Source organism: Mustela nivalis (assembly GCF_964662115.1).
Source record: "Mustela nivalis genome assembly, chromosome: 14".
Taxonomy (NCBI): Eukaryota; Metazoa; Chordata; class Mammalia; order Carnivora; family Mustelidae; genus Mustela; species Mustela nivalis.
In genome coordinates this window covers 10,952,777-10,974,507 of record NC_139033.1, presented here as the reverse complement: position 1 = coordinate 10,974,507, position 21,731 = coordinate 10,952,777, and the positions used below count along the sequence as shown (strand labels likewise).

Below are 21,731 nucleotides of genomic sequence, written 5' to 3'. Positions count from 1 at the left end.
GCTTGGTGGGGAGCCTGCTTCTCCCACTCCCTCTGCCCCTGCTTGTGTTCCCTCTCTCGCTGTGTCTCTGTCAAATAAATAAATAAAATCTTAAAAAAAAATAGATAGGAATAAAAACTGTTCAGAAGAGAAATCCAGTTTGCAAGGGGGACTGATGAGATGTCTTCTTTTGAAGTCATCCTTACAGAGAGCTTACTTTGTCCAGAATCTGCTAGACTTCCTTATGCAGGTCGTCTGGGTCAGTGCTCACAACAGGCTCAGGAAGGAGATTCTGTCATTACCCCATCATACAGATGAGGAAGCAAGGCACACAGAGGTGAAGCCCTTGCCCCATGGGAGTTAAAACAGGGATTTAACCCCAATTGCACCTGAGTCTGGAATCTTCCCACTTAACACACTGAGACATCCATGAACTATCAGCGTGTTATTTTTTTTCCTTTGATTGTTTTGGAGGAAAGTACAGAGGTAGGTCAGGGTCACTCAAGCTCAGCACTATCGACATTTGGAGTTGTATAATTCTTTTTTTTAAAGATTATTTATTTATTTATTTGACAGATCACAAGTAGGCAGAGAGGCAGTCAGAGAGAGGAGAAAGCAGGCTCCCTGCTGAGCAGAGAGCCCAATGCGGGGCTCGATCCCAGGACCCTAGGATCATGACCTGAGCCAAAGGCAGACGCTTTAACCCACTGAGCCACCCAGGTGCCCCAGGAGTTGTGTAATTCTTGTGGGGTTTGTCCTGTGCACTGTAGGATATTCCATGAGCAGCATTCCTGACTTCTACCTACTAGATGCCATAGTGATCCTTCCCTCTTCTGCCCGCTGACAATCAAAAAATGACTGGGTTAAGGGGAGGCAGAGAGTGTTATGCAGAACAGGGTCCTGGCGATGTCCCTGGGATTGGCCAGTTGTCTGTCAAGTTATCAGAAGGAAAGGAAGCTGTTGTGCTCGTTCTCAGGCAGCACGCCAGCTGAGAGTGTCCACAGATTGCAAGGAAGCATGAAGACTGAACAGCTGCTCTGTACTCTTCTTACAGGTCACGATCAAAGTGCCTCAGAAGAACTCCTGAAGAACTGTGCCGACTCCCTCATCCAGCAGCGGAGGTCAAGGACGTCAGCAGCAAAATCAAGAAGAATGACCCTGGCACACTAAAAGTCTCGAAAGAGAAATTTTCTCAAAAAATCTCTTGATCAAGAAAGTCTCAGAACTTGAATTGCTAGATGGGAGTGGGTGTGGGGCAGAGAGTACTGGGAAGAGTTTTACCTGGCAGCAGTACGGCTAGTTTTCAGGCTGGGTTTTCAAAACTAGATTCAAGTGTCTTATCCTGTCCATCGGAGAGACTTCTGTAACTTGAGTCAATGGGGAACAAAAAGCCATTGTTTATACTTGTACTAACAAGTTGGGCAACAGCTAGTACCTTCCTCTGTATTCTGGACTAAAATTCATTAAAAACAATGCTGCTGTTAACTTTTTGGTTAAGTCTTTGTGCCTCTCAGTAACCCATGGAAATACCACCACACAGGGATGTTGTCCTCTGTGTGTGTGTGTCACACCATATATATGCTACTGCCCTTCCCCTCCTGTGGGGAAATCGCTTTTGTTTCCTCTCTCCATCCTGTCTACCTGGGGCCGGCCCTGTGCTAGGCCCCTAGGGAAAGCACCAAAACAGGACCCCCAAGCCCTGCCCTCAGAGAAGGGGCGGTCAACCAGGAAAGACACATTTCACATCCAATGTCTGTTGTCTTTTTTTTTTTAAGATTTTATTTATTTATTCGATAGATCACAAGTAGGCAGAGAGGCAGGCGGAGAGAGAAGGAAGCAGGCTCCCCACTGAGCAGAGAGCCCGATGCGGGGCTCGATCCCAGGACCCTGAGATCATGAGGAGCCGAAGGCAGAGGCTTAACCCACTGAGCCACCCAGGCACCCCTGTTGTCCTTGTTTTAAGTTGAAAAACTTGGGTCAAAGTAAAATGAGACAGGTTCGTGCTGATAAAGTTCACGAGATTAATTTGGAAGCCAGATGTCTGTTTATTCATCTTAAGTGAGGCCTGTATTCCTGTAACCAGACCTCGCAAATCTGTCCAGAACACTGCCCTAGTTTAGTTAAGGGACCTGTAATTAGGATTATTAGTAAATGAGGAATCTGAAGATTCCTTGGTGAGTAATGGACTCGGCAAAAAGCCGTATAGCTGTAGTTTGTCAAGGTTGTGATCATGTGTGGGTCACAGATTAACAATGTGAGGACGAGTCTCATTTCTCCTAAAGAAAACCCGCCTTCTGTATCATTTTGCCGACAGTGTCCAGGTGTTGTGGCGCACGCTGCCTGACTCCCGGTTTCACTCCGGCCAAGCCACATCTTGGTCAACAATTCCTATTCCACTAAAAACTAATCTGACTTATTTGAATAGTGCTTCCTAATTTTTGTCATATGCATATACCTGTATCACTTTTTTCTTTAAATCGACTCTTATTTAGACAAAAAATGAAGGACCTTATTGCCATACATAAAAAACTGCATTCAACTGCCATAAATAGAAGGCCTCATCAAAAAAGAGGAAAGCAAAACAATGTGACTACATTTAAAATAAGAAAATACAAATAACTTGGATTATGTACATATTCATACACACACACACACACACACACACACATAAATATACTCCTTCCACAGTTGTTCATACCTGAAGTCAGTGTGCCACAATGAGGAGCCTAGGATTTGATGACCAGTGGGCAGAAACATTCCTCTTCTTCTTACTTCAGGATGAGATGGGGTTCACTGCCAAGAAAATGATTCTGTATTTTAGCGTTGATGCTAACCAGCAACAACAGTGTCAGGACACATGAAGCTAGCAAAGCTTTGAACCTGCCCCTGTTCTCCCAATCTGCAGGAGCCTCCCAGGCTGAGGGGGGCCCACTGTAGCTGGGGTGGGGTGGTCAGCTGAACCTGGACAGCCCGTCAGGGTACACACACACACCCGGTGGGTGGGTGGGGGAGCGCAGGGGCGGCAGTAAACATAGGAACATAAAAGGAAGAGGGTATTCTGAGAGTGTGAAAGGGAGATGCTTGACCCAAGCTGGCCAGCTGGAGGGAGAGATCACAAACTCCCTTCACACTTAACCTTCATCCACGGTGAACATTTTTTGGGAGGTTACTGAGTGCTAGGTACTGGCAATGCAAGAATGAATCAGCCACACTTACACCTCCAGAAGCACAGAATCTGGTAAGCCCAGTCAGACTCTCCAAGGAGATGATTATAGTTAACTATCTGCTTTCAGCTCAGGTCATGATCCTGGAGTTCTGGGATCGAGCCCTGAGTTGGGCTCCCTGCTCACTAGGGAGCCTGCTTCTCCCTTTCCCTCTGCTGCTTCCCCTGCCTGTGCTCGCTCACCTTCTATCTCTGTCAAATAAATAAATAAAATCTTGGAAGAGAAAAAAGAGGTGATTATAACAGAATACAGGTGCCGGGTGCAATGACCGTGATCAGATATTGTCATGGAAAGCCAAGAAGGGCCCCTGTTGACTGCAGGCTCAGAAGAAAGCTCCCTAGAGGGCACTCACGCTGTCTTTACTTATTTTCCAGGCTTCTTGGCAGAGGTTCAGTTCCTGAAGGCTTGAGCCTGGGTTATTGCCCTACAACTTGTGCCCGTTATGTAAGCAGGAGTACCACTACTATCTGCTTAGTATTTACCCTAAGCTATACTAAAGGCATGTGAAAGTGATGTAGGACACAAAGGCAGAAGGAAATGTAGATAAAATTAAACACCTTCTAACATGCTGCCTGACAAATACTTGAGGAGGCAGGCAGAGTATAACGTTCCTCCAGCAAACTCCCAACTGTCTTAATGTGAATGCTTTACTTTAGGAAAGCTCCACCTTAGCTTGACAATGCAAGACTTTCTGGATGCTGTGAGTCTTCTTCAGCATATGAAATCCTTCTGGAATATTCCTTAGCTTTACTTTTCCCAGCCCCAAAGTATATAATCAGTTGCCCTTCACTGTCCTGGGGCGGCAGCTCTTTCTGCCCAAGGGTCCTGTCCCTGTGCTTTAATAAAATCACCTTTTTTGCACCAAAGACCTCTTAAGAATTCTTTCTTAGCCATCAACTCTGGACCCCAACCACACACTCTAAAAACTACGTCAAAAGTCTGATTTTCACAAGTTAAAAACATGACTCATGAACGAATATAAGATAGATCAAACCTTTACTTATTAATTAATGAGGGAACTGTAAGGGCCTATTCAGCCAGAGCAGCCCCACCCCAGTTGAACTGCCATTTTGTTGTAAAACTTAAATTGACTCTGCCCCCCACCCACCCCAGGGGAACTTAAAAACAAGTCCCGGAAACCAGTCCCAGGTAACAAAGCCCAAATACAAGGGTGGGTCAGGCCAGGTGGAGACATCCGATCAGTGGGGGGACGCATACTGTCTCCCTAGTTACCAAGGAGTATGGGCCCCGCCCTTTGGGCACCTTTTGGGCACCAATTCTGACCAAGGTGATAGGCTGGTTCAAATGTCTGCTAGGGTAAATTGTAATTCAATTGGTCACCTAGCATGACTGTGCAGCTTTCTCTGTGTGTTACAATTTCATTGGCCACCTGTGTGTGGCCAGGCCCAACCACATGGCTCTTTAAAAGTTAGTCTGTGAAAGAGAGAGAGGTCGCCCTCTCTGTAAGGGGCGGCCCCGACCGGTCTGTTTGACAGTCGGTTTGATTATTGATGCTTGGCGCGAAATAAAGCTTTGTTTGACCTTCGCTTTCTATCAGTCTCGCTCCTTTGACCATGGACCCAACACTGGGGGCTCGTCCGCGATCAAACGACGAGAACTGAGCCAGCATCAGAATTTCTGGGAAAAGCCTCCGGAGGTAAGATCTCAAGATCCCTTGAGATCCTGTCTGTCTGTCTGTCTGTCTAGTTGCAGAGCTCCTGGGTAAAGCCCACCGGGGAGAAGCTGGTCGCAGCACTGCTCTCCAGGGCTGGAGTGGATGTGGGGACGCCCCATCTCTCTGGGGCGGGGATCGGCAGGGGGTACAGGCCCTCCCAGGTGGTCAGGGGACCAAGAAAATCCCCTCCAGCGGCAGGTTGCGTTTTTGAGTTGGGATTATATCTTGCACACCTTTGGGCTTGACATCTGGTCGACGAAGGGCCGCTGGGTCTGTGGCTGTCTTTGTCTTGTCTTTGGTTGTCTGCTGTGTTGTTTGTTGTGTTTAAAGAAATGGGGCAGGTAGAGAGTAAGGGGGCTCTTTCATCTCTCCGTTCCTCCTAATAGATGTGGGGCTTCTCCCTCACTCATTTCCCGTGTTAATGGCTATAGGTCGTGAGCAAAACCCCTGCGTCCCGCCAGGAGGTCGCGACGTGTAAAGAAGAGAGAGAGAGATGGATATGATGTAACTCACTTGATTTTTATTGGGACGAGGTCCGCACCACTATCGTGGCCCGGTCACGGTCCGCTGACGTCACGGAGAAGGAGACGTCGCCTCACAATCTAGACAGAGAGGTCACCACAGAAGTTGAGACTGAGAACCAACGAGTGGTTGGCAACAAAACTGTCGGGGCATCGGTAGCATCGGCGATGATGTTCTCCCGACAGGGAACTCGCTTCACCTCAGTCCAACCCGATGCCTCTTTATATACTGTGCTAAGTCTCCTTCATAAACACATCACATCACTTGTTTTTCTTATGCTTACACACCAAAAACATAAACACGTCGTAAACATGTCTTGGTTTACGATATTTCGCACCAGTCAAAATATTTACAACTTGTTACTCCGCACTATCTTATCACTACACGCATACGGTCTAGGCTTATTTGCTATGTGGTTAGTTTGTATTTTGTTCCTTTTGCCTGTTTACATTTAGTAGGGGTTCGCACCTACTACATATTATTTATTTATTTATTTATTTATTCATTTATTTATTACACTTTATTTATTAAAGGTTCGTACTCACTACACTATAACTGGAGCCAACTGGGGTTAGTCTAACTCCAGACAGAGACCGTAAGGAATATTCCCAAGCAGCTGCTGAAACTCCCTTTGTTTCGGGGAAATTCCCTGACTGCTTAACCCCTTCCCATTGCTGGCAGGAAAGCATGGTGTCTGCTCCTCTCTTGGAGCTGATGAGCTCTAAAACTAGGAACCCTTCCTCTGCCTTCTGGCGGCACTTACTTCTGTTCTTCACTATCAGGAAACAAGAAATCCGCCCTGAGACCCAACACCCCCAACTCCAGATCTTCCCACCAGGTCTCAGGTAAACATTCGAAGTAGAGTGGGCCCAGGTGGAATGTAAATCATTATTTGAACTAAGTTAAGTTTGTTGGGTTAATTAGGATGAACATGTCTTTTGAGTTAACAGCAGTAAATGTGAAACTTCAATCAAAGTTTACTTAAGATCAAATAAGCTCATGTTATTTCTGTTAAAATCTGTGCTAAAATCTATTAGCAAAGAGATGACTGAACTGGTGGTTAATTGTCTGTCTCAAAGTTTTAATGGGTATTTTGTTAAAGTAACTTTCAAAGTCTTTGGTAACCTGAAACTTTAAAGTTTTGGTTGAATGACAAATGGAATTAAATTATGGACATCTAGGTCTTGACCAAACAGGAAAAAATGCTAAGTCATTAATTACTGGATGTAGGTTTATGCTTTTGACTCCTTACTGCAAAGAAACTAAGAGTATTTAAATCTTGGTAAGCATGTTTTGTGCTTAATTGATTGATACATTTGCCCTCTAAAGAATTCTGGGGCCATTCACAATTGGTTAATAACTGATTAAGGTGTTTCTAAGAGTACAAAATTCTGCTAAGTGTAACGAAGACTGATGGAAATAAGGGAAACAACTCTGCATGTAGGAAAGTAGATGATATGTAAGAAAGATTTAAGAAATGGGAGTACACTTTGTTGAAAGTAAAAAAAGGTAATTTTGTCCTAAATGAAATGGTTATCTAAAAAAAAAAAAATGGCTTGGGGTGCCTGATTGGCTCAGTGGGTTAAAGCCTCTGCCTTCGGCTCAGGTCATGATCCCAAGGTCTTGGGATCGAGCCCCACATCGGGCTCTGCTCAGCAGGGAGCCTGCTTCCTCCTCTCTCTCTACCTGCTTCTCTGCCTACTTGTGATCTTTATCTGTCAAATAAATAAATAAAATCTTAAAAAAAAAAATGGCTTGGGTTTAAAAAAAAAAAAAAAGGCACCTGGGTGGCTCAGTGTATCGCTGTCCAGCAGCGATAATAATGACCCTCCGTCCGGTTGGGTTTCAAAAAAATGAAAGCGTTTATTTCATATGGCCATCGCTTATATAGGGGAGCTAAGCCAATCAGCATAGACAGCGATATGCATCCACCAATCTTAAGCTTGTTACCAAGTACCCACAGCATAGCAATAGTTCAACAGCCAATAGGTAGTACTTCCTGTTTACGATCAGTCACTCTAGACACACCTTCTGGCAAATCGCCAGGCGCCATTTTGCAAAGCTCTGCAATTGACGGATCTTCGGGCCCCTGGAGCATCCACTCTCGACATCAGTAGGTTCAAGCCTCTGCCTTCGGCCCGGGTCATGGTCCCGGGGTCCTGGGATCGAGCCCCGCATCAGGCTCTCTGCTCAACAGGGAGCCTGCTTCCCTCTCTTTCTGCCTGCCTCTCTGCCTACTTGTGATCTCTGTCTGTCAAATAAATAAATAAAATGTTGAAAAAAAAATGGCTTGGGACAAAACCTGAATGCAAAGGAAAGTTGTAAAATATTTGTGAAGGGAAATCTTCAGAAAAGGAATTTTAGATATGGTCAGGACGGACTAAGGAAAAAAAAAAGAGAGAGAGAGAAAACCAGATGCCTGATCCTGTTTCAATAAGAAAAGAAAGAAAAACAGCCCCCAAGGTGATTTAGCACTCTCCTGACATACCTCCACATAGATTATACTTCCAAGTGAAAGGGCCACTTGGCCTTGAGAGATTGGGAAAGCAGTGGGGCCTTGAGAGACTGCAAAAACACCCCATTACCATCCCCCATTGCCTGTAATGATAGAAACTCACTCTTAACCCTGTCCGGTACTCAGTTTTTGGGAAAGATCCCACTGAGCCCGCTAGCATTAATAAAGCTGTGTTCTCCCATCTCTCCGGGTGCTGTTTGGGTTTCCTTGGTCACCTCAGATTGTCCGCAATCCGCCCATTGAACCAGGAAAGCCAAGGGGCCACTGTCTGAGCCAGACCCATTCGAAAAGAATGGAAGGGGAGACTGACCACCTCCCATTAGCCGGGGATACCCAGAGGTGAGGTGTCCAACCTGTTTGAATCTGAAGAATGCCTGACTGTGAATGTGTCTATATGGAATAACGCATCTACTCCACAGAGTAGCCTGGTGCGGGGTATATACGGACAGACCTTAGCTAAGATGCTTCTAAGATCCCACGAGGGACGTGAACAGGACAGCATCTGAAAGATCCCCCTCCCTTTGTTTGCGATGTCATTCACGATGGGAGGGAAAACTCATATCTTAAGACTGCACGCTTAAAAATAAAAAAGGGAAAGACACTGGTATAGAAAAGTTGGTTTTCTCTCTGTTTAAAAGGGCAAAGTTTTCTTTGGTTAATTGAAATGTAAAGGGTTTTCTCTTTGCCTGCCCAGAGTTATAAATGAGAACTCTTTGACTCATTAGACTTTTCCTTGGTATACTAAGTTACTCAGTAAGTACTGCTAAACCAATAATAAACCTTGGGTTACATTTGGGTAAATCCTGTAACTATTCTAGAGATTCTATGCATTTCCTAAAGTTTTAATGTTTTGATAAGGTCATCACCTGGTAATTTAACCATATCTATCCTGAGTTTTTGCCATTTGTAATTGTTTTAATTCTCTTGTAAGATAAATTCTGCCTTAAAAGAACTTCATTTGGGAGACTTTCAGGACAAATATAGGTCTTTGATATATTAAAATCCTGGAACTGAAATGGGTAAGAATTTACAGAAGTAAGAGCTGCATTCAGACTAAACCAGAATTAGTAACATGGGACTAGATGAACTGAAAGATTGTAATGTTGTGTCTCTTAATGTTTCATCTTATTTTAAACAATTACTGGTTCTGTAATGTTTGCTCTCCCAGACTAGGAAAACTTTTTCTAAAGTTATCTATAACTTACAGAAATGTAAAAATATTTATTTGCAAACAAATCAAGGCATTCAACTTTTCTCTCTATCTAAACCTTCTGAAACCAAAAGGTCTCAGTAAGTATTATTTCTTCCATGGCAATTATTTGCATAAGTTCAACAAGAATCTGTTCTCCTTGTAACAGGACAGCATTGGAAACACCGGCTATTTTACCAAGGCTTTGACTGGAATGTCATATTTGAAAAGACTCAGATATGACCAGACAACTTAAAGGAACTAAGGTTGACCTTATAAAACCTGGAGCTGTAAAGCCCTTTGGAACTGTTGGCCTGATACCTTGCTTACAGAGTTCCCAGCAGCCTCACCAGGTGAGTAAAGAATGTCGCTTCCTGGCAGGATACTTTGGGAACCTCAGAAAGAGGAATTCACCCAAATCGACAGGTATTGCAGGCATGTCTGAAGGCAAGTATGTGGCTTGGCTTCTGGCCTGGAGAGGCTACTAAAAGTTCAACCTAGAGTCTCCTTATAAGAATTTCCAGCAAAGCAGATTCTAGAAGATCTATATGATTATTCACTGTTCTTGCTGAACTTATGTAAATAATTAGGCCAAGTTGGTTAAAACCGGACTTGTTTTTCAAATAAATTAGTCCTAATTTGGCTATCTCTGGAAATGAGGGTTATTTTAGAGAGAAAAATTATTTTAATAACATGCATTTATGGATGTTAAATTCTAGATTTGGTTGTCTTTATATGTTTGTTTACCTAAGCTAGACAACTTGAGGCAAACTTCAGAAGAAGATTTAAAGTATTTACAAAAATGGGTTAAACTAGACTATGAAGGGGACTGGGCTGAGACTAGAACACAAAAGTTACCTTGAAGACTAGTAAGAAATTAGTAAGCCAAATACATCAGGGCACTCATTTGGGGACATGCAAGCTTAAGGAGCTTATGGGCAAGCAGTTACAGGTTTCTAAATTATGGCCTATGGCTCAGGGTGTCGTTGATAGATGTGCTCAATGTCAGGCAGTAAATGTGGGAAGAACTAGAATGGGAAGAGGGAAGAGAAAAAGAGGTAAGGAACCAGGAATTTATTGGGAAATGGATTTTACAGAGATGAAACTGGGGAAATATGGACACAAGTATATGTTAGTTTTTGTGGTACCTTTTAAGGCTGGGTGGAGACTTTTTCTGCCAAACATGAAACGGCAGAAGTGGTAGCCAAAAAACTACTAGAGGTTTGGGTTACCTCTGGGTCAAACAATGGCCCTGCATTTGTGAGTTCAATCTCATAGGCATTGGCCAAGGCCATGGGCACTAACTGAAAACTACATTGTGCCTACCAGCCCCAGAGTTCTGGGCAAGTAGAGAGGATGAACTGGACTCTTAAAGAGACCCTGACAAAGCTAATTCTGGAGGCTGGTGGTGGATGGGTGGATCACCTTCCTTTTGCCTTCCTCAGGGCATGAGGTACACCCTGCTTAAACAAGGTGACCCCATTTGAAATAATGTTCGGGAGACCCCCACCCCTACCCCGCTCTGCCCTCGGCTACAAGAGGTTGCCCTAGCAAAAATGATTGGTCAGTCTGTACTCCAGTCACTGCAGGCATTACAGTCTGTCTAGCCCACACAGGGATCTGAACTGCCCACACTGAGACAGAGACAGAGCTGGAACCACATCCTTATCAATCCGGGGACTTGGTTTGGATACGCTACCACCAAGTGGGAAACCTGGAGCTTCGCTGGAAGGAACCTTTACTGTCAGCCTGACCACCCCCACAGCAGTGAAAGTAGAAGGCATCCGGGCCTGGATTCATGTGGGTCACCTCAAAGAGCTGAGGACGAGGACACCCCCTACAGATGGAAGCTGCTGCTGATGGACCCCGCTGACCGTGGACTAAAGCTAAGACTCCAAAGACTATGAGTTCATTGTTGCTCCTATTGTTACCTGTTTTTGTAAGAGCTTCTAAGTCACCTCATAAGACAGAAAAGTATAGGTGGGAAATTAAACGAATGGAATTAGGTTTATACAAAGTGGTAAATGGCTAACTCATCAGCTGACTGTGCAATTTAATGTAACTTTATGCAAATTGGTACCCATTAACCCCTGTTTAGATGCCTTACAGTTTTACATGTGCCCTAACACTGGGCCTCCCCAATGCAGTGGGGGGAAAGGCCTGGGGGCCCACCAGAGTACTATTGTGCACAACAGGGATGCTATAAAAGTTTGTTCAACTGGTCTCCGTGGACGACTTCCCTAAAATCAGCAATTGCAGGCCTCCTGGTTTTATAATTACTAATGTTACTTTTTGGACCCTGCATTATAAACGCCCTAATGTCATTTGTACAAAAGAAAATTAGAGCGATAAAAATGTTAGTCGTACATGCTCAATATAACCCCTTACAACAGAAGAACATAGAACTAGGCTAAAAGTCAAGGATTTGACTAATCTCCAAAGAAAAGGGGGGAATGTAAGGCCCTGCTTAGCCAGAGCGAGCCATTTTGTTGTTTATGCAGTAAACTTAGATTGACCCTGTCCCCCCAAGAGGAACTTACTTATAAACAAGTCTGGGAAACCAGAAAAATATGACTAACCAGCCACTGATAACAAAGCCCATATACCAGGACATGTCAGGTCAGGGGGAGGTAACAGAGCCCAGAATACAAGGCTGAGCCAAGCCAGCTGGAGACATCCAATCAGGAAAGCACCTCCCTAACCTCCCAAGAATGTGGGCCCTGCCTTTTGGGCGCCAATTCTGACCAGAGTGATAGGCTAGTTCAAATAACTACTATAGGGTGAATTGTAATTCAATTGGCCACCAGTGTGTGGCCAGGCTCGACCACATGGCCTTTACTCTATAAAAGTTAGTCTGTGAGACTGGGAGGGGTCGCCTCTTTGCAAGAGACGGCCCTGGCCGGTCAGTTTGATTCTCCATGCTTGGTGTGAAATAAAGCTTTGCTTGACCTTCACTTTGTATCAGTCTTGCTCCTTTGACCATGGACCCAACAGCCATAGTTTGCTGACTTTTGTCCTAGAGAATGAGATCACTGTGTAGGCCTGTTAAACTGTGTTTTGGCATGATGCGGAAGAGATAGACATTGCTAGTGTCGGGCGCCACATTTGCAATTTTTAGATAATTTACAAATACACAATCATCAAAACAAAAGCTTGCCTACCATCCAACTGAAATCATCCCTATAGCACCACTGTTGGGTGAAGTTTACTTTGGGAAGCAGGATTACTTGTTCCCACGGTTCCAAGAAAGTCCCTCCAGCAGTTCGGATTAAACAATTCCTAACCTTTGGTTCACTACTTCTTTTCTACCTATAAGATTTAAGACCCGCCCAAGCCAATGTGGGTGGAGGTACATGAGGAGTGGTGTGGAAAACAGATGCAGAAGAAAAATTATTAAATTTCTTTACCTACTCCCAAGCCCTTAAAACAGGCAGAGTGACTCTCCTCTAGGGACTCAACTACCCCCACCTTAAGGCTTTGCTAAGGGCAAAGGACAATCCTAGCCTGACTGACCCCCTACCACCAACCAGGCTCCTGTAAGTCTAATTGAACAATTCCTTTGGAAACTTTATGTCTAAACCTCCAAGATAGTGTCAACAATCATTCCCAAGCATATGGCCCACTGACATACATCTAAAGGGTCTCACGTGAAGGTTTTGTTAATGAATAGATTTTCCCCCAGACAATAGCTAGCCCCTCAAGGTCCTAGAAACCTTGCTTCCAAAATTCCTTAGAGACTTACATCATCCCTAATCCCCTCCCCAATTTACAAGTATATAGTAGACAACTTCTCACATCCCCGAAGTAGCAGCTCTTCCTGCCCACCCGTCCTGTCCCCGTGCTTTAATAAACCACCATTTTGCACCAAAGATGTCTCAAGAATTCTTTCTTGGTCATCGGATCCAGACCTCACCCCACCAAACCTCACCTATGTTCTAGAACCTCATCAAGGAGCCTTGAGTTGGGGATCTCCTTACAGCAACACTTTCACAAAGAATGCTGGGTTTATTTTTTCCCATTTATTCATCTATTCTTTGTTCTAGTAAGTCTTCAGTAACACATCTCCTAGGCCAGGTTCTGTGCTGGGCTCTGCTTCTGCAGTGAGGGAGCTAGGCACATGACCTGTCCCACTGTGTATTCAGCCGTGGCGATAATGAAACAAGTGAGTGCATCAAATGAAGCATCACAATGGGATGACAGACAACCCCAGATTGTGGGATTATACTGTGGGGAGCTTACATCACCCTCCATGGACTAAATACTTAATGTTTGGTTTTAGTGCTTAGAAGGAATATTGTATTAGTAATGATGAAAGGAAAGCTAATGTTTACTTAGCTCTTTTGGTGTCTCTCACTGAGTTCGGACTCACACTCCTTGATTTTGTTCCCAGTCCACATGTGTGGCAAAAACAATTTTGCCCAGAACCCGTTTAGGAATGTGTTGAAAAAAAAAAAAAAGAGAGAACTGTAAGGTTTCTTGCTCCTGGGGTCCTGTGAATCAAATTTAACTGTAAATTTAAGAACATCTACTCTTTAAACCAATGAAAAACAAGGAAATGCTAGCTAAGAAGACGTCTATAATGACGAGGGAGCAAAAGGCAAGCTAAGGAAAAACACGAGCTAAAATCCCATAACCTTCTCCCCCACTTTGGATGGGACATGAGTTGACATTTCTTAGGCAATCCTGGCTGTCCTAAAGCTAAGGGAAGGAAAAACAAAGGGTTAATTTATAGAGATTATAGTCCGTAAGACATGAGTCTCCCTCGGTTTACAAGATCTTAAGTGATTTACAAGAAAAAAGCCTTCTTGGGGCGCCTGGGTGGCTCAGTGGGTTGAGCCTCTGCCTTCGGCTCCGGTCATAATCTTGGGGTCCTAGAATAGTGTAAGGGCCTATTCAGCCAGAGGGGCCCCACCTCGGTTCAACAGCCATTTTGTTGTTTATGCAGTAAAACTTACCCTGACCCTGCCCCCCGCCCCCAGGGGAACTTATTTAAAAGCAAGTTGGGGAAACCAGTCCCAGGTAAAAAAGCCCAAATACAAGGGTGGGTCAGGTCAGGTAGAGATAACAGCCCGAATGCAGAGATGGAGACATCCAATCCGTAGAGCTCGCAGACTGTCTCCCTAGCTACCAAGGAGAATGGGCCCCGCCCTTGGGGTGCCTTTTGGGCACCCATTCTGACTAAGGAGATAGGCTAGTTCAAATAGCTACTATGGGGTGAACTGTAGTACAATTGGCCACCCGTGTGTGACCTAGCATGACTGCAGTTTTCTCTGTGTGTTGCAATGTCATTGGCCACCTGTGTGTGGCCAGGCTCAACCACATGGCCTTTGCTCTATAAAAGTTAGTCTGTGAGAGGCGTGGCCCTGGCCGGCTGGTTTGATTCTCTATGCTTGGTGTGAAATAAAGCTTTGCTTGACCTTCACTTTGATCAGTCTCACTCCTTTAATCACTGACTCATTATTGGGGGACACAACATTGGGGACCCAACAATAGAGCCAAGCATGGGGCTCTCCGCTCTGTGGGGAGCCTGCTTCCCGCTCCCCCTCTGCCTGCCTTAAATAAATTAAAAAAGTTAAAAAATCAAAAAAATCCTTCTAACTTAACTTCCAGAAGGAAATGTAGATAAGATTAAATGCCTTTGGGGCACCTGGGTAGCTCAGTCGGTTAAGGGTCTGCCTTGGGCTCAGGTTATGATCCCAGGGTCCTGGGATTGAGCTCTGTGCTTGGTGGGGAGCTTGCTTCTCCCTCTCCTGCTGCTCTCCCTGCTTGTCCATGCTCTCTTGGTGACAATAAATAAAATCTTTTAAAAATTAAATGCCCTTATAATCTGCAGTCCATTGACAAATGCTTGAGGGAGGCAGAGTATAACATTCCTCCAGGAAGCTCATAATTGTCTTAATGTTAATGCCTTGCTGGAGGGAAAAACCACCTTAACTTGACAATGGTGACGTCTCCAGTGTCTTGTAAATCCTCTTAAGCATATGCAAGTTCTTTTGAAAATCTCCCTTTTCCTCACCTCCCTCAAATCCCAAGTAAAGCATCAGTCACTCCTCACAATCCTGGGGCAGCAGCACTTTTGGTCCAGGGGTCCTGTCCCGGTGCTTTAAGAAAACCCTATTTTGCTTCAAAGAATTCTTTCTTGATTGTCGTCTCTGGACCTCATCCTGCCAAATCTTACCTAGATTCCAAAACTAAATTATATAATGTTGAGACTTAGACATCCTAGACACTTACTAATCTCCTCGTGTTTTCAGGGACAGGAACCAATTAGATCCCCTAAGTAGCTGTCTGACGAAAAACAAAGTTCTCAGGTTATGAACAACCTAATCTCTCTGGGTATTTGTATATGGGTCAGTCACAGGAGTATTGGGTGTAAAGCTGCTGTTTCTGCCTTTGGTCTTGCTGAGTATCCAAGAGGAAACGTTTGGCTTCTGGTTGAATAAAGGACACAAGGAAATTTCCTGGTAGCCTGGAGAACTGGCTTGGCCAGGAAGTTTTTTAAAAATTTGTTTTAAGTGTCACCGCCACCTCGTGGGCAATAGGTACAACTACAGCGCCATCTTCTCCAAGAGCTGATAGACCTACTTGGTGGGGGTCTTTCAAAGACCGTGTTAGGTGCCTGGGTGGCTCAGTGGGTTAAAGCCTCTGCCTTCAGCTCAGGTCATGATCCCAGGGTGCTGGGATAGAGCCCCGCATTGGACTCTGCTCGGCGGGGAGCCTGCCTTCTTCTCTCTTTCTGCCTGCCTCTTTGCCTACTTGTGATCTCTATCAAATAAGTAAATAAAATCTTAAAAAAAAAAAAAAAAAGACCGTGTTAGGACACAGTGTCCATTAGTTACGTCTGGCAGGCAATGCAATGAGGGACTCAAGAGGCCAGGGTCACATACCCCAAATGACTGAACAGAGAGACTCTAGCAAAAACTTTTACACGAATGTTCATAGCAGTACTACTGGTAGTAGCCAAAGGGTGGAAAACAATCCAAATGTCCATCACCAGATAAAGGGATAAACAGAATGTGGTCTATTCACATAATGGAATATATTCAACCATGAAAAGAGGTGGAAGCACTGACACATGATGCAACATGGACGAACCGCAAAGATATGAGGCTGAGAGAAAGAAGCCAGACACAGAATGCCACATAGTGTAGGATTCCGTGTATATGAAAAGTCCAGAATAGACAAGTCCATAGAGATGGAGTAGACTGGTGGTTACAGAGGCTGGAGGTTGGGGAGTGACTACTTAATGGGTGTGGGGTTTCCTTTTGGAATGATGAAAATGTTTTGGAACTGTAATGTTTAAAAACCTAGTTGCATATCACTGTGAATGTTACAAATGACAAAGAATTGTTAACCTTAAATGGCCAATGTTAGGTTATGAATTTCCCCTCGAATAAAAAAAATAAAGCAGCAGCCAGAGTCACAGAGCTGTCTGGGGTAACTCCGGCAAGCTGCGTAACCCCTATGGTCACTTCCAGCTCTCATTCAGCAATTTTGTGAAGGATAAAAGGGGACTGATATTTATTAATATTGATTCATACTGATTTTATGAACCTTTTTTCAAAAGGAAATACACATGGTAAGAAGAAAATCAGTGAAATATAAATCCGGCTCCCAATCTTGTGGCCCCAAGAAAAAATATTTAAGGGGTTCCTACTAAGTGCCAGATGCTGCTGCTACCGCTGGTTTGGGGACCGCACGTAATAAAAGAGGGACCAGAAATTCCTTCAGAAAGATTGGTGTTTGCTTCCTTTTTCCTTTTTTCCTTACTTTCTTTCCTTTCCTTTTTTTTTTTTTTTTTTTTTAAGATTTTACTTATTTATTTTACAGAGAAAGAGGGAGAGAACAAGCGGGGAGCAGCAGAGGGAGAGGGAAAGGGAGGAGACTCCTCTCTTTTTTTTTTTTTTTTAAGATTTATTTATTTATTTATTTGACAGACAGAGATCACAAGTAGGCAGAGAGGAAGGCAGAGAGAGAGAGACGGAGAAGCAGGCTCCCTGCTGAGCAGAGAGCCTGATGTGGGACTCGATCCCAGGACTCTGAGATCATGACCTGAGCCGAAGGCAGAGGCCTTAACCCACTGAGCCACCCAGGCGCCCCAAGACTCCTCTCTTTAATCCCATTGCCAGGGTGGTGGAAAGGAAGTCACTTCCGTACATTATCTGGTGATGGTAGATGATGACGATGATGATGGTGGTGGTGATAAAAATGGAGAGTCTGACAGTTTATTTTTAGGCTACATGGAAGTGTCCTATTCCTGTATATTTGAGTAACCTCTGTGTCTTGTTTCTCAGCTGGAAAGTGGAAATCACGACTGTCAAGTGAGGTATTACAATTCTTTAGTAAGTGTGCCTTTTCCAAATCCACTTTTCCATTTGGGCTTCAAGAGTGAAGCTGTTGTTTAATAAGCACAGAGTTGCAGTTTTGTGGGATGAGAAAGCTGTGGAGACTGATTGTACACCAATGCGAATATACTTAGATCCCCTCAACTATATACTTAGAAATGGTTATGATGGTAAATTTTACCTTACATGTTTTTGTTTTTTTATCACAGTAAGTAACAAGGCTATCAAGTGAGACATATGAAAATCTGTCCCAGGAAAGCGATGGTGTTTCTGTGGCTCCCAAAGGAGAGACCTGGGCCACTGGCAAACAGTGAGGGAAGCCAGTGGCAGAAAAGGCTGTGTGTGAGATGGTTCAGACCGGGTCAAGGGAAGTGTTCCAAAGCAGGGATGCTGAGGAAATGCAGGACAGGTTTGCTAGGGTTCCTTCCAACTCTGAGAAGCTGAAGGACTGGAGCCAAGTCAAGTTCAGCAAATGCTTAAATTTTCCATTCACAGACTGTAAGATCTTATTGTGATATATTTGAAGAACAGAAGTTTAGGTGAAATAACAAACACCACCACCACCAGCGTGTGCTCTCCTGCTATGGGAGAATATAACCTAGTACGACTTCTCCAGTAGGAATCCACTGCTAAAAATGTACCCAATAAAACAACTGGACAAGTATGAAAAACATGTCATTGCTATTTCTACAGCAGAAAAATCAAACAACTTAAATGTCCATTAAAAAAAAAAAAACCCAAACAGTGGCCATTTGATAGCATTTGGAGGGACGAGGTGCCACTCTAAGCAAAAGGGAGATGTTTGGAGAAGGCTGTGGGACAAGAAGTGCAGTAAGCTGGGAATACTGTTCCTTTCTGCTTCTCTCCACAGCCTTCTCCTTGCTCCGCAGAAGGGCTTTCACCACTTCAATATTCATGGGACAGACAATGACTGCCTCAGCCTGGACACTACAACCTGTGACTGGCTTAATGTTTAAGTCTCAATTGCCAGGAGCTTCCTGTTGGCCCGGCTTGGGTCAGATGCCTATTCCTGAGCCAGTCAACTGTGGCTGGAGGATGAGATCATACGGCACTCGCTTGTAGTTAGGCCCATCACCTAGGGGGGGGGGGCTGTTGAGTGACGGGCACCGTGGAGGTGTCTACACTCGCTCATCAGAGCCACCTAGGACCATGTGGAAGCAATTGCATCACCAGGCAGCTTCCAAGCAATGCAAAACCCCAGGTTCCACCCCCACACCTAGGAATCATTTTAACAAGGTCCTAGTGGTTGGTATGTCTACTGAAGTTTGACAGACACTGGTTCATCACAAGAACGGAAGGTTGGCTCCCCTTTGGTTCCTTCCTTCCTCCCATCTTTCCTTCCCTCCCTCCATCCCTTACTTGAACAATTTGATTGCTGTAGGTCATACATACAATTCAACTATTTAAAGCACATAATTCAAATTTTTAGTATGTTCATATCTTCACAGCCAACTGTAGAACATTTTCATCATCCAAAAAAGAAACCCATTGGCTTTCTTTGGCTTTCATCTCCCAACTGCCCCCTCCCCATTCCCCCAGTTCCCCTCCTCCCTGGCAATCACTAATTTACCTTGTGTCTAGAGATCTGCCTGCCTGGACATTTCATATAAATAGAGTCGTACAGTATGTGGCCTCTTCTGTCTGGCTTCCTTCAGGTAGTGGAATGTTTTCAAGATTCATGCACAGTGTAGCGTGCATCAGCACTTCTTGCCTTTGTATGGCCCAATATTTCAGCATAGGGACAGGTCACATTTTGTCTGTCCATTCATCTTCTGTTTCCACTTTTTGGCTATTATGAATCATGCTGCTGGGAACACTCACGCACAAGTGTTTGGGTAGACATATTTTCATTTCTCTTGGGTTAGACTTCCATTTTTGTAGGGGGAAAAAAAAATCACATAACAAACTCAGATGTGACTGGGCCCTGCTGGGCAGCTTCTGGTATCACCCAGTGTTAATCTTGAAACAGGACTCAGAACTGTGTACATCTGCTCCAAAGCAAATATATGCCTGAAAGCAAAACTTACTGAAGCTTTTTAGAGGAACAAGGGGAAGTGACACGTCACACGGGGTTCAAACGATCAGTCCAGTCCTTTCCTACCCTAATACATATCCTCTCCCTTTCCCCTAGCCCAGGGGTTTCCTTTTCTCTTGTTCTTCACTCTCCATGGCCCCTCCTCTTCCTCTCTCCCAGCATTCTCCTGACTCATCCTTTTCCACCACACAGAGGACCAGCTGGGCACACTCTGCTCCCCCTCACTCACCTCCAAACTTGTTCAGCAAATCAAGGACCTTTCCTGGAGAATAGTGGTAACAGATAAATCAACCACCTGCCACAAATAATTGTACTTCCTGCTGGTCTGCACATCCCTATCTCAAGGCAAATACACATTTACAAGTGCATATAAAAACATCTGAAGTATAGAAAACTGTGTGTGTGTCAATAATAAACCTTTGTGTGTGTGTCAATAATAAGACTTTTATACAATCCTTCATTATTACTTACGAGAAGCATTGCCTTTATCTCGAATGCTTAGTATCTTACTGCTTTTCACTTTTTCTACTATGAGCATCTTTCATTTCAGTGCGTATAATAGGCCTCTTGTCCAATGGCTGCCCTGTTATTTAATGCATAAGTGTTTATAAGCTATTGAACGAGCCCCTACTAATGGATATTCAGGTAATATAACTTTTATAACCAGCAAACACAATAGGGAGAATTTAATTTTGAAAAATCACAGTTAAAAAAAGGAAGACATCACCACAATGGAAAACCAGTGTTCAGTCGGTTTCTCCTGCTGATTTCCAGTTTATCACTGGAACTTTTAAGTCACCTGGAGAGGGGTGTGATGATTAGTGCGCCTCTGGGCACGTTATTTCTGTAAAATTGAGCAAAGCATTTCTGTTCTGATGGTGAGCTTTCACCAGGCTCTAACTGCTCGGAGGAATTGTACGACTTGTCCAAGCTGGAACAGAACTTGACTGCACTAGAGAACCAGCTCTCCTTGGATCTGATAACCCCACAACTCTTGAGCACTGAGTCCTGGAGCTTCTCCTTCATTTGACTTGCCTGGCAAACATGCTGCTGGTCCCTTCACTCTCACTGCAATGTCTTAAATCATCAGCGCTAGTCCCCAACCCATGTCTTCTCTGGAATGGTACTCAACTCACTTCCTTCAGGACCTGGTATTTCCTCCAGCCCAAGCGCACTTTGCACTTAGCCCAGACTTCCACGTGTTGCCTATATTATCTTTTACTTGATCTGCTTCCTTCATTATTTTTTTAAAGACTTCATCTATTTATTTGACAGCGAGAGAAAAAGCACAAGTGGGCAGACAGGCAGGCAGAGGGGGAGGGAGAAGCAGGCTTCCCGCCAAGCAGGGAGCCTGATGTGGGGCTCGATCCCAGGACCCAGGGATCATGACCTGAGCTGAAGGCAGAGGCTTAAGAGACTAAGCCACCCAGGTGCCCCCTGTTTCCTTCTTTAGACCCTGAATTCTCTGATGGTAGAGACCAACTTGTATCCCTAGAGTAGATGCTCAGTGAATATGTGTTACAATGCCTGAAGTGATACCTTACAAAACTGAACTGGGGTGCCACTCAAAGACTGCATTATTCTGAACTCAGGAACATGGGCCTGGGACATGGAGGCATGGAAAACGGCCTCTCAAGGTTGAAGACGGTGGCTAAGGGAGCACTGAAACCCTGCTAGGCAAAGAATGGGTCATAAATTAGCAGCACTGATCTCACCTGGGTACTTGCGAGAAATACAGACTCTCAGGCCCCAGCTCAGGCAGAGTGAACCCAAGCATGCATTTGAATAAGATCCCCGTGGGATCTGTCTGCACCTTAAGGTTTTGGAAGTTCTGTGCTAGAAGAGGTGTTGCTAGGCCTTCAGACCAATTTCTTCTTGTCTTGAGTAGGTGGGAAAGCTTCTGGGCAAGGCGCAGTAAGGAGCACATCGTAGTAACCCTTGCCTCAGCTATACTGATGGTGCTTGGGTTGGAAAATGGGGCTATGGCACCAGAATCAGGTCTGTTCTCGGTTCCAGGATGAGCTGCCACTTAGCTGGGTGATCCAGCTCATTGCTGGACACAGTAGGTTGTCAATAAACATTTTTAGATCAATTACTGAAGATTAGTTAAGCTTAGTTAATCTCGATTAGTCTTACTTCCTCATCTATAAAACAGGGATGACGACAGTCATCTATCTGTCTGCACCCACCTCCCAGGGCTGCTAGGAGGTTCAATGAGATAAGGTA

At 44.5% G+C, this 21,731-nt stretch overlaps 1 protein-coding gene and 2 long non-coding RNA genes across 3 annotated transcripts in view; 2 read left to right on the top strand and 1 right to left on the bottom strand.

Annotated features, from left to right (window-relative positions):
- The window catches only part of ALDH2 (aldehyde dehydrogenase 2 family member), a 31,437-nt gene extending 29,973 nt beyond the window's left edge, over positions 1-1,464 (top strand). The window contains exon 13 of the mRNA XM_082698464.1: positions 1,034-1,464. Within this exon, the coding sequence (XP_082554590.1) occupies positions 1,034-1,066 (33 nt within the window). The 3' untranslated portion in view covers positions 1,067-1,464. The remainder of the gene's footprint in view (positions 1-1,033) is intronic.
- A 1,213-nt stretch (positions 1,465-2,677) lies between these two features.
- The window catches only part of LOC309847787, a 29,339-nt gene continuing 10,285 nt past the window's right edge, over positions 2,678-21,731 (bottom strand). Inside the window, exon 4 of the long non-coding RNA XR_014302617.1 lies at positions 2,678-2,772. This is a non-coding gene — a long non-coding RNA (uncharacterized lncRNA). The remainder of the gene's footprint in view (positions 2,773-21,731) is intronic.
- Positions 6,081-12,058, top strand: LOC309847794. Its single transcript, XR_014302625.1, has 3 exons — positions 6,081-6,245; positions 9,274-9,457; positions 10,712-12,058. It is a non-coding gene; the product is annotated as an uncharacterized lncRNA (long non-coding RNA).